The sequence below is a fragment of the Halichoerus grypus genome, chromosome 10, assembly GCF_964656455.1.
Source record: "Halichoerus grypus chromosome 10, mHalGry1.hap1.1, whole genome shotgun sequence".
Classification (NCBI taxonomy): Eukaryota; Metazoa; Chordata; class Mammalia; order Carnivora; family Phocidae; genus Halichoerus; species Halichoerus grypus.
The window spans coordinates 120,775,050-120,787,398 of record NC_135721.1 but is presented as its reverse complement, the minus strand read 5'-3'; the positions used below and the strand labels follow the sequence as shown (position 1 = coordinate 120,787,398).

General features: G+C 50.8%; 1 protein-coding gene across 5 annotated transcripts in view; it reads left to right on the top strand.

Annotated features, from left to right (window-relative positions):
- Positions 1-10,140, top strand: part of CHD6 (chromodomain helicase DNA binding protein 6) — a 192,788-nt gene extending 182,648 nt beyond the window's left edge. For 4 of the 5 annotated variants that reach the window (XM_078057209.1, XM_078057211.1, XM_036121363.2 and 1 more), the window contains 2 exons: positions 708-827; positions 7,204-10,140. In XM_078057209.1, the coding sequence (XP_077913335.1) occupies positions 708-827; positions 7,204-8,100 (1,017 nt within the window). In that variant the 3' untranslated portion in view covers positions 8,101-10,140. The remainder of the gene's footprint in view (positions 1-707; positions 828-7,203) is intronic. The other variant, XM_078057210.1, reaches the window with a different exon arrangement.
- The last annotated feature ends 2,209 nt before the right edge of the window (positions 10,141-12,349 follow it).

Here is a 12,349-nt window from a genome sequence, read left to right as displayed (position 1 = left end):
TAAGTGCACAGAGAAATCTTTAGTTTGCATAGACACTGCCACTTCGGGCATGTGTTCCTGTGTATTCTTTCCAAGTTAATACATTACCACTTTGTAGGGAAGGGTGTCTGTTCTTAGTTTGAGTTACACCTTTGCAACTCTTCCTTCAAGTCCTCTTACTGCCTTTGCCCGAGATCCTTCAGATTAGAAATCTGTAGAAGAGGGCTCCTTAGCACTGATGTCTCTTCTTGGTGTTTCTTTTCTCATGTGCTCACCTACCCCACCACCATCTTTGTCCTGGGTACATCTAACTAATAAGATGTGGAGGTAGAGAGCTCAGAAGAAGAGGAGGAGAACGCATTCACAGATGCATACCCTCCAAAGAGAGACAAAGCCTGCCAGATAGGTAGCAGCAGAGAGAGAATCTGGGGAATGAGGAGGAGGAGAAGGCCAGGGAGTAAGCAGTACACTGAGAGACCGCTGGGCCAGCTCCAGTCTGACCCAAGGGGCCCACACAACCTGTTCTCCAGCTTGCTGCAGGAACGTCATTGTTTAAAGAAAACCTAGGTCAGGGCCCAGTAGCACTGTCCTTTGTCAACCTACCCTGACGGGGTCCTGTACGGAGGGCCATTAATGAGAGAGGAGCAAAACTAGCTGAAAAGCACCACCCTCATCAGAAGAGCCTGTGACAGGATGTTTTGTAATGTTGGTTTCCATTTGCCTCCTAGAATTTTTCAGACAAACCAAAGCAGAGGAGGCCACGCTGTAAGGAACCTGGAAAATTAGACGTCAACTCCCTGAGTGGGGAAGAGAGGGTTCCCGCTGTCCCCAAGGAGCCAGGACTAAGGGTAAGGAAGAGGGACGTGTCCCAGTGAAGTCAAGCCTTGCAGACTCAGGGAAAGCTCCAGCTGGGAAGTGGGGAGCCAGGCTATGTCTTCTCAGAGGACAAGGCCAGCACGGGAAGTTGATAAGGAGCATTAACTGGTACTGGGGCCTCTTGAGCAGCAGTAGGACTTCCCGTAGTCATTTGTTTTCAACCTTTACCACCAAAACTTTTGGTTTAAATTTGTACTTAAACCATTTCCAAAACCAGATATCCGCCGCCCGCCCCCCATCCCATTACAGTGTAGAGAGTTCAGGGAAATATACCTGAACCCCTATCAGGAGTCTCTTTCTAGAGTTAACAAATGTCATTATTGGAAATTTCCATTTAAGACATTTCCTCCTAGTCCCATCCTCACTGGCAATGAAAAACAGCTGACTCCAAGCACCGCCCTTCTCCTCATATAGAATCCTGAGCCTGGAAGAGACTTCAAAGGACATCTGTGAAATAGTTGTAGTCCAACGCATCTGAGTTAATTATAGTTCACAGAGGAGGACGGATTTGGAATAGAAAAGTCATAACCTCTAGGGGGCAGTAATAACATTTCAACCTGAAAATGTGTCAGGCTTGGGCAAATTATACGTAAATGTGCTTTTAACCTCCTAAAAGTGCGTCCTCCCCAAACAGGGAGCCTCTGAAGAGCCTCGTGGGCATCTCTTCTTCTCGGGTTGCCCCCCTAAATGCACAGGCTTTCCTGCATGCCTTCTCTTCGAGGCTCTGCCAGCTGCAGATTTCCTTGGGTGTGAATCCCCCTCTTAGTGGGACTGCCTGGATGTGATTTCTTTTTCAGCTCCAGAAGACCACCCACCCTAGTCATTTGCTCTTTTTGCAGAAGAAAATTGTTAATGTTTTCAAGGAGTCTGTGACTGATGTTGTCACCTAGTGGATTGTTCTAGCAGCTCTGCAGACAAAACTGCTCTCCCTCATCCCCATCCCCCACCACAGCCACTCCAGGAATGGGGCCGGGGCCCCGTCCCAAGGTTGGCTGCTTGTTAGAAAGCTCATCACACTGGAAAAGCTGCCCTTTTGCCCCTCTCTTGCTTTATTGTCAGAAAGTGTCTCTACCACCCCTTTTCCTAGACCCGCTTATGCTGTGCACACTGATGCAGCTGTAGTCCTTAGCCCGACTGACTTTCTCCAGCCCTCAGGCCGCCTCCCCACCTTCTCCCCACGTTTCCGCACACGCTGTCACGTAAAAGTCATCCAGGAGAGACCCCGGTCCTTGCTTTGTTGTAGCCTCTGAGCTCTTGCTGTAGAGACATGTCAGAAAAACCACATGGTTTCCTCCTCCTTTCTACATGTCTAACAATTTCCCTCATGTTCTCTGGAAATTAATGTTCACTCTCCTACAGACGCTGATCCCTTGCCAGAAAACCCATTTCTAAGCTGTTCTCGCAAGCCAGCCTTTTACCAGAGATGCACTTTCCCTCCTTTGTTAAATAAACACAGTCCCTGCCTCGGAGGCCCTTGTCCTGCAGTAAGGCAAGACGAGGAAGCCCTTGTCCACCTGGTCCTCAGGGCTGCCCGGCCTCCCCAGTGGGGAAGAGCCAGCACGGCCCAGACCACAACACTGCTTGATTCCAGGAGGACCCGTCTCCCACAGCTCCTGCTGGGACAGGAGCCCTCTCGGGTATGCTGCGCTCGTTCTCCCATGGAGACACCCCCCCACCCCCTCACCCCGCTTCTGGAAACAGATTCAGATCAAGAAACCTCTTCCTTCCCTCCTCCCCTTCGGCTGCGTGTGCTGTGGCTCAGCTGGGTGAGCTCCACGGGCTAGAGTGAGGCTGTGGGACTCAGCTTCCAGGACGGCCAGTACATAGTGGTCGCTCGTGAGATGTGTGTGGGCACGTGCACATGTGGATAGAAGTTACATTTGTTTCATAGATGTGTGTGTAGGTTTTGTTTGTTTCTTGTTGAGCCATTGGACAGTAACTTGCAGAGATGACCCGTCACCCCTAAATACTTCAGTGTGTGCCTCCTAAGAATATTTTCCTACATAACTATTACCACTATCACACATGGGAATATTAACAATATTTAATATTTAGTCCACATTCAGATTTCCCCAGTTGTCCCAAAAATGTCTTTTTTTTTTTTTTTTTAAGATTTTATTCATTTATTTGAGAGAGTGAGCGAGTGAGAGAGAGAGCTTGAGAAGAGGGGAGGAGCAGAGGGAGAAGCAGCTCCAAGCCTGACATGGGGCTCAATCCTGGGACTCCAGGATCATGACCCAAGCCAAAGGCAGATGCTCAATGGACTGAGCCACTCAGGCACCCCCCAAAAAATGTCTTTTAGAAAAGCTAGTTTTTGTTTTATTTTGTGTTTAGGAATTTTGACTTCATTACCACACACACCTCCTTCTTTCATTGTTAGGTCTCTCTTCACTCAGTGAATGTTTGTTGGCTAAATCTCCGAGCCTTCCTGGGCAGAGTAGGGAAGTTTTGGTCACCACCTTCTTCTCTGCCTCTACCCAGGAGTTAAGTTTGAGAGCTGGAATCCATAGGCTTTGGAATAAATGCTACCCTGTGTTGGTGAAGATGTCTTCTTGAGTTGGAATGCCCATGTAATCATCTGGAAAAGCAGATTTGCCTCCAGTGTTGCTTAACATCTGACTCTCCTTTTCCTTGCTCTCCTTGCCCTCTCCCCAGGCTTCCCCTGGAAGAGGAAGCAGGTTTGCTCTCAGGGTATAATTACCAGGAGGAAGAGCTGCCAAATCCCAACTTGGCCGCTGTGTGTGGTCGCTGAGCTGCTGGGAGGGGCACCTGATGGGGTGGGCAGCAGCTGAGCGGCTAGAGGGACTCTTGCTCCCACAGGAAGTGGTAAGATCCGACTTCCTCTGCCAGCACCCCTCTTGGTGTTGCTGTAGATGAGGAGCTATTCTCTTTACCCCCGGGACCTTTCCGCTGCTGCTCTTCCAATCTGAATGCCTCCTTGGCAGGTTCCCGGTTCTGAGAGGGCTCAGCACTCTACATCAGAGGCTCACAATAAGGGCAGGAAAGGGATGCTTCTGGACATTCTGATACCTGAGGAGTATGTCGAAGATTCCTGCGGGATGCAGGCTGGTCTTGATGAGCAATCTAGCCCTAGATGCCCTGATGAACTCAAAGTATGTTAAAGAACATCTGATTTATAGCAAGATGTTTGAAAAGAAGGTAGAGGCATTGTTCATCAAGCCCTGGGTTTGCTTCCCAACAGAAAGACTTCTAAACACACCCTCCCCACTGGAGAGTTATGAAGGAACTTTGTGGGTATAAAGGAAAAAGACACACCCCGGCACCTTTCCCTGGCTCTTGGCTGTGGGTGGGCTACAGGGAAGAGGTGTTGGAAAAGCCCAGTGGTCCTGTTGGGGCTCCCCTGGCTGGGGCCCTGGGCTGAGGTGGTGTGCATCAGAAGTTCTGCTTTGAATCTGGCCCCAGTCCATCAAGCTCTACTCTCTCTTCAGAAATAGGAACCAGGCAGGAAGTGCTCCCGAAGTGATCATCCCCAGAGCCAGAGTGAGCGGCTGCCCCGCGAAGAGCAGGCGCCATCCCATGTGGTGTGGTGTGACACAGGGTCTGCTCTTCCCTGCGCAGCTGTGCCCCGGGGCAGATCCCTCCTTCTCTCACTTTGTGAGAAAGAATGGGCACAAAACATGACAGAATCACATGTCCCGCCAGTCTGCTATTCTAAACCAAGGCTTTTTGAGAAGAGTTTTCTTACTCGACCATCATAAAGCTTTTTGCCCATGATCTGGTTTTTCTTGAATATTCTTTAGAACATTGAAGGACAGATAGAGAGCTTCAAAAATGACATAATTCTTGGGGACTTGGGAACATTCAAATACTCGTTTTTCACATGTCTACAAATCTTTAAATTCTTTATAAAATGGCTGTGATGGTTGTACTGACTCCATGGGGTTGGTGGGATCGCTAATTGAGAGAATGCAGACGGAGCCCTTGGCATCTGCCTGACCCAGGGTAAAAGCACATTGAGTGGTGCTGTCGTTGCTGCCGCTGCTGTTCCTTTCCCCACCCCCCCTCTGTGATGGCCACCGGTCGCCAGTTTCCCATACTGCCCAGGCTGCCACGAGCGTGGGCCCCATGCTTCCCTTCCCAGCTGCCACCCCACGTGTGCTCACAGAGAGCCTGAACCCATGTTACCCACCAGCCCCATCCTACCACATCTGCCCTTTGAGCAGAGATGTGTTGGATTCTAGGGATTAGACTTCTTTAACAGGGAGAAGAGAGGCCGTGAGCTGAATGGAGATGCCAGAGCTCCTGGATTAAAGTCCAAAGTGGGAGTACTTAGGAAGGGTGTGAAGAGCCAACTCTTACCTGTTCTCAGGCTTGGCTGCCAGTCTCAGCCCTTGTCTTATCTGTGGACTCCCTGACTTCCTGTCTCCTTTAGCACTCCGGCCCTAATAAAAGTGTTTTTCTGGCCCTTCGGCAGTCTCTTGGTATGACCTGCACCTGCCTTCTGGCTCCAAGTATGCTCCGTTAAGGACTGCAGCTGGGTCCCTGCGTCTGAGCCTCCGAGTAAGCTGGTGGAGTCTCAGCTGTGTCTTGCCGCATCCCCGCGCCCTGCTCCAGACTTGCAGGGAGGGAAGGCGTTGATACAATCGGCAGAGAATCCTGAAAAGGCAGCAGACGCAGCTGTAGGGAAGCATGGGCTCCAGCCTCACTGCTGGGCCCTCCCGGCTCCTGCTTCTGTGCAGGGGCCCGTCCCCGTTTCCACATTCCAGCCCCGACGGGGACGTGCATCCCCAGGGCAAACCCAGGGTTATGGATCCCCCTTGGCCACTCTGAACATCTTGGGCCTCACCATTGCCGTGATCAAAGGGAAGGTGGTAGAATTAACACCAGCTTTGTAACAGGAACCGTGAGGAGGAGGAGAGAGGACTTAAGGGATCCACAGGGAAGGGCCTTTTCTTTATGGTCCTCTGTACAAAGAAGACCGAGAGTGCACAACAGCAGTGGTTAGGATAGTGCGCCTCGGACGCCGTGGACACACACCTCCTTGATGAGCCGAATGACAGCAGGGAGGAGTGGAGGGCCGCGGGAAGGAGAGGGGGCGGGGCTTTCGGGCACGGTCCCGAGAGAAGTCACGCCCTTTCTCTGGGGAAAGCATTTCTCTTGATAGACCATTCCTGCCATTTTGGAAGCAGATTCCGAGTTAGAGACATTGTGATCGCAGCGGTGGTTTCATTCTCTCCCCGCAAGCAGGCTCCCCAGCTCGTGCGGGTGCGTCCTCGTGGCCCCGCAGGGCTCCTGAGCCACAGGCACCAGGGAAGGAGCGAGGAGGCTGCAGCAAGCCCACTGCCAGGCTGGCGCACTCCCTCCGCCCCGCGGCCTGCGGCTCCCTGATACTGGGGAAGCGGCAGGCTCCCCGACTCCAGCGAGCCGTCTACGGAGGCGGGGGTGCAGTGTGCGCATGCGCGGTGCCGGTGACCCGCGTGCCGGCCTGGCCGTGCGCCCCAGGTGCGGTCACAGTTCAGGCCGCGTGGCACTTAGCCCTGGAGGTCTTAGCCCTGTTGGGCCCTCCCACCTCCTGCTTCTGTGCAGGGGCCTGTCCCCGGGAAGGGGACAGGCAGGAAAACGGGCGCAACACAGCCCTCTGATGAGAGCAAAACTAGGTGGTCTCCCTTAAGGGAACCCAGCACGTCACTTACTGTGATGCATTTCCCCGGCACCGTTCAGGAGTGCCCTTGTGCCCTCGGCGCGCAGTAGGCCCTCTGTTCGGTGTCTGAGTGGTTGTCCTCCAGGAGCTTAGGACCCAGAGGGAGTGGGGTGCGCACAGTTACCAGCCTCCCTTCCACGAGCACTTCTTCCCGTGGACCGGGTAAGGTCTTAACACACTTCGTTTTCGGTAACTGCCAGATAGGTGTCATGTCCTTTCCAACCAGAGCTCTGAGAGGCTAACTGATGGGGCCCAAGTCCCATAGCTAGTTATGGAGTCAGGACCAAGATTCAGGTCCCACTGCTGCAAAGCCCTGTCTCCCAGCTTCTGTTGAAAACCTTCCCGTGTCTTGAGGAAGATGAATGCTTGGTTTGGTCAAGGGTTCACAGCCACAAGTCTCAACTAAGACGTGGGTGTCCTTAGCGGGGCTCTAGCTCCCAGCGCTCTGACAAGTTTCTCCAGGACGGATGCCGCCTGCATGTGGTGGTTGGTGGCTCTCGGCCTCCGAGAGAGTGACTTCAGATGGTCAGGTGAGAGCCGGCAAGGCAGGTAGGCAGGGGGCCCCCACTCGGGACTTCGTGTGGCCAGGACAGGATAGGCCAGTGCAGAAGCCTGGTCTTCCTCCCCAGCCCATCACCCGCCATCCAGTAACCTTCAGCCTCTTGTGTTTCTTTGTCCTTTTTCAGGGGTTTCTCCCAGAAAACAAGTTCAATCACACCCTGGCCGAGCCTGTTCTTCGAGATGCAGGCCCCCGCAGAAGGGGGCGGCGGCCTCGGAGCGAGCTCCTGAAGGCTCCTGCCCTCGCGGCGGACTCTCCCTCGGGGATGGGGCCACTGTTCATGAACGGACTGATCGCTGGGATGGACCTGGTAGGGCTCCAGAACATGAGAAACATGCCGGGCATCCCCCTCACGGGCCTGGTGGGGCTGCCGGCGGGCTTTGCTGCCGTGCCCACAGGGGAGGAGTCCAGAAGCACCCTGAGCATGCTGCCCATGGTGCTGCCAGGAATGGCTGCAGTGCCCCAGATGTTTGGCCTCGGGGGCCTCCTCAACGCGCCCATGGCGACCGCCTGCACCTCCACCGCTCCAGCGCCTCTGTCAAGCACAACAAAAAGTGGTCCGTCGGCGCCCGAAAAGACTGTAGAGGACAAGCCAAGTAGCCATGATGTAAAGTCGGACACGTTGGCTGAAGACAAGCCTGGTCCTGGTCCATTTTCTGATCAGTCCGAACCTGCAATAACCACCAGTAGTCCTGTGGCTTTTAACCCATTTCTCATCCCAGGAGTGTCTCCTGGACTCATTTACCCATCCATGTTTCTTTCCCCTGGCATGGGCATGGCTCTGCCCACAGTGCAGCAGGCCAGACACTCGGAAGTGACAGGTCTGGAGAGCCAGAAGAGGAAGAAGAAGAAAACAAAAGGGGACAGCCTGAACCCCAACCCCGAGCCTGCTCCCGGGTCTGAAAAGGAGCCAGGCAGCGATCAGAACTGCCCCGAATCCAGGACCCCCGGGCCCCCAGATAGAGAACATGCGGCCCAGGCCAGGGAAGGGGGCCTCAAAGACTCTAACAGTGACACCAATTAGAACTTTTTCATTTAAGAAATGATTGTGACTTGTAAGTTTCTTATCCCATAAAGGTTTGTTACTTCCTCACTTCACCTTCATAAGAACCTGTGTTTCCATAAGTAATATTACCTACCTAATTTTCTGAGAACTGTGGTCACAGATGTTAATAGTCGCAGGGTCTTGCCACTTCGTTAGCTGAGTGTCGTCGACCCAGTGTAGGAGGCACCGAATGCTCATTCTGTTACCCAGTGGTTCATTCCAGCAGCCGTAGCTGATACAGCACTTGGTGACATGCCCCCCCCCCCACTTCTCCAAGTTTCCCCCTTATCTGAGGAGGGACAATGGCAAAAGAAAGCTGTCTAGGGATTTACCATCAAAGGGCCGAAGAACAGAGACCATGAGGAGCTCTTTTTTTCCATGAGCTGTGTTGAATGGGAAGCATGTAATGGGGAAACCAAAAAGCACAGAAAAAGGAAGTGCTGGTGCATATTTTTTAGTTCAAATATTTCCCTATTTTATCATGATGACTAAATGAGTAGTATAGACAGAAGTATATAACTAATGGTTGAAAATGCATATATATTCATTTCTTTATAAAACAAAACCTTACTGGTAGTAACAGGACATCCCCCTTCATGGTTTTTCAGACACGTGCAGCAAGAAGAAATACTGACTAGGCATTATTTTATACATGTGTGTGCTCTCTCCCCCAAGTTAAAGGATCACTCTCAGTATGAAAAAGCTTTACACACCCAGATTTCCTGCCGGCAGTGGGGGCGGGCGAGGGGCTCGCCCTCCGTGGGGCCGCACGCTGCTCATAAGCACACGGCTAGCATCTGCTCACCTCGTTCTCAAGAATCTCTCCGGCCGCTACCAGGGCCCTAACGGGTTTTTACCTTGTGCTTCCCTTCACCAAGAATAAGGCTCTTTCTGGAGCCTGGGAGAGTCTCGTCACTCAACACTTTTACACCTTGCTAGTCCCTTCGTCAGAATTATTTGAGGTTGTCAGAACATGTGTGTGCCACCTTTTATAAAACGACTGTGAACGTTTGTTTCTCCTCTCCGTTTTTTTCTCTCTTCGGTTTCCATTTTGCAGTTGGACCCAGATTCCAAATCACGTTAGCCGAGACCGTTGCAGGTTAACATCATTTTCCCTTCTTCCTCACTCGGGAAGCCCCTGCCTGAGGGGCCCTCATCCCTCTTTCTGTCCCTTCCCACTTGTGTTCCATCCCTCCTGAGGGTCTTATTCTTTATCGACAGTTCACGCTCTGAGACTTGAAATAAGCTCATGGTTCAGGACTCTGGGGGCACAGGGCTGTGCAGGACCGTTGGAAATGTTGGAAGTGTTACTAGTACCAGTTTCACTTTGTGTTGTCACAATTTACTGTATTTTTTACTTTTTCTGTTACAGTTTTGCTAATTTATCAGAAGGTCCAAAAGTTTGACATAACTATTTCAGTTTGCATTATTTATTTATGATGCTTTTGTCATTGTCTTTTATACATTTGGGATTATAAATTATGTAAATGTTAAAATGAGCATCTCAAGGAAGTCTGTTAAATTGTGACCGGAAAAAAAAAAAAAAATCAGTCCAGATGTATTTTCAAACAGTGGAGTCCTGGCGTTATGAATCAGAGATAAAAATCAGAAATTCTGTAACTGATCGTATAAGTATGAAGAAAGAATCCAGTGATTGAGCAAATCCTATTTAATGACATCTTTGTAGCATAGATGGTCTATAATGCTGACAACAGATTTCTTAGAAATGCTGCTCTCTATTTAACTAACATTTTGTTCAGTTTTGCCTCCAGTGGAAGCAGAAAGGGTTTTTTCAGCTGTTAAATCCTAAAAATCAATATAATTTATTTATGTAAAAAAAAAAATCACTCAATCGATATATTTTTGAACCTTTTAAGTACTAATTTTCTTTTTATCAAGTAGAAAAAAAATGTATTTGCCCTAAATCCTTAAAATACAAATGCTATAAAAATTCATGTATCTTGAAAGCCTTACTGCAAATGAGTATTATAGACATCCAGCAGAGTCTGGGTTTCCCTTTGTTGTCGTTGTTGTTGTTTTGTATGGAAAAGCTGCTTTCCCCAGGTTCCACTTAGAACCTCCAGTAGGTCACAGGGTTCAATATGGATTTGATTTAAAAACCCACCAGCATGCTAAATCCCTTGTTATATCTTACCGAACCTGTATGTTAACTCTCTGGGTGTTTAGGCTTATATTTGACTGCTATTGTGTCCCTGTTTGCAAAATGAAAATGACACTCTGTGGATTATTTGCTCTGTAAGGCATAAGTGCTTCTTATGATTATTTTGACGTTTCCAAGAGCAAAAGCCAAATTTAAACTCTCTTCAGCAAACTTGAGCCTTTTCATCTAAATTCCATGTCACTCACAGCCATAACTTTCCTTGGTCATTCTTCACCCCGTGTCTCACATAATAAATTGTCTGTGGTCTTGATCCTGGATTTAAAAAAAAAAAAACAATTTTAAAAGTCAAATTCAGTGGCACTTGGATGTCTCTTGCTGCCTGGGCCTTGTATGAACATATCCTATGCACACAGCAGTCCACGATCTTTCCGAGGTGCCCAGTTTGTTCTGGACACACTGTTGGGGGCTTGTTAAATACTCATTCATGGGGATGGATTGACCGGATCTCTTGACCTACCAGAACACCCGGTTAAGACACATGCCACAGAAGGGAGCACAGCCAAGTACCTGCTTCCCAGACTTGGGGCCTGAACGCTCACAGCTGATGCCTCAACTGCGCCACTTTATTAAACCCTTTTCTAGAAGCCCCCCCCTCCTCAAATCACACCTGGGACTTCGCGGGGGTGGGGGGCCGGGTACCTCCGTGGGATCGGAACAGGCTCGAAAACAACAGGAATGCCTCGGTAACTGGAGTCCTTAAGGCTTGTTAAGGATTTGGTGGTCCTTAGCTTTGGGAAGCGTGACTTCTGGAGCCCCAGAAGGACTGTGAAGTTATCAGTGAGGCTGGCAGGAGACCCACCAGTTTCGCCCTTGTCGGGTCCCTAGATGGCGGCTGAATGGCGCGGAGGATCCCTGAGGCGTTGTTCGCTAAGACCTCAGAGTCCTCGGCTGCAGTGTTTCAAGTAAGGATGTACTACAGTCTTTCTAGACCTCAGTCCAGATGTGCGGAGCCCTCCTTCCCGGCAGAGTAATAATTTATGCAGAATGAGCAGTAAAGAGGCTTGGTTTCACTCTTGACCCCGGAGCCTGCCCCAGTAGATTCTGCCTCTGCGAGGGCAGAGGAATGCAGTAGTTCAGTACGTCGGGCTGGTGCTGCGGTGTTTTGTGTGTATTTGCCGTAAGTGACCTCATTCGTCTTCAGAGCGTCTTGGTTGCTGAGTAGAGGGACGCTGGCATCCAGGCTGCCAAACGAAAGCCAACGGAAGGCTCCAAGGCTGTCTCGTCTATCACAGAGGACAGAGCTGGGGCTAGAGCCCTCGGTCCCACTGGCCTGAGGTTGAACAGGCCAGCCTTTGTGATGCCCGTCTGGGACCCCCTCAACCTCGGAGACCAGATGTGGCTGAGTGACACTCGGAAAAATGGGCACCGGGGAAAACGGAACAGTTTTGCCACACCCTCTGGAAAACTTTATGCTTGATTCATTTATAGCAAATTCCTTAAAATGGTTTCTTGCAAGAATTACTGTTCATCCGCCTGGTCTGGAAACCAGAGAAGGATCTCTTTCTTGGGTCAGAGTGGGGTTCACTGAGCCCAGTGACGAGCACCTTGGTTCCAGACCATGGCTGCTCAGAACTCGGGCTCATGCTGCTCCTAGTGCAGACTCGGCAGGGTCTGTGGGGTGAGCTGGGAAGTAAGGGAAAGGGGTGAACTAAGTACAGCCCCCGCGAGGAAGGTGTTCTGGGCGATCGGTTTGGACGTGACTGAAGCTGCGCCCTGTGGAGACTGTCCTGTTGTCAGTTCTGGCTCAGCCCTTGCCTGAGGACGAAGGGACCCCCAGAATGGAGAGAGGAGGCAAAGGGGAGAGAGATGTGGACGGGGACCACGTCCCTACCTTCTCCAAGCCTGTTTCCTCATCTGTAGAGCAGGAAGAAGTCTAACTCGCACCTAAAGGGTGGTTGATGGGGTTGATGACAATGACCAACATCCAGTGCTGAAAACTAGGCTTGTACCTGAGTCGTGTGTCTTTGCTGATTTTGAGTAGCTGGTGAGGGGAGGAGCACCAGTCCCCTGGAAAAAGGGTAATCAAATCAAGGATGTAGTGGGGAA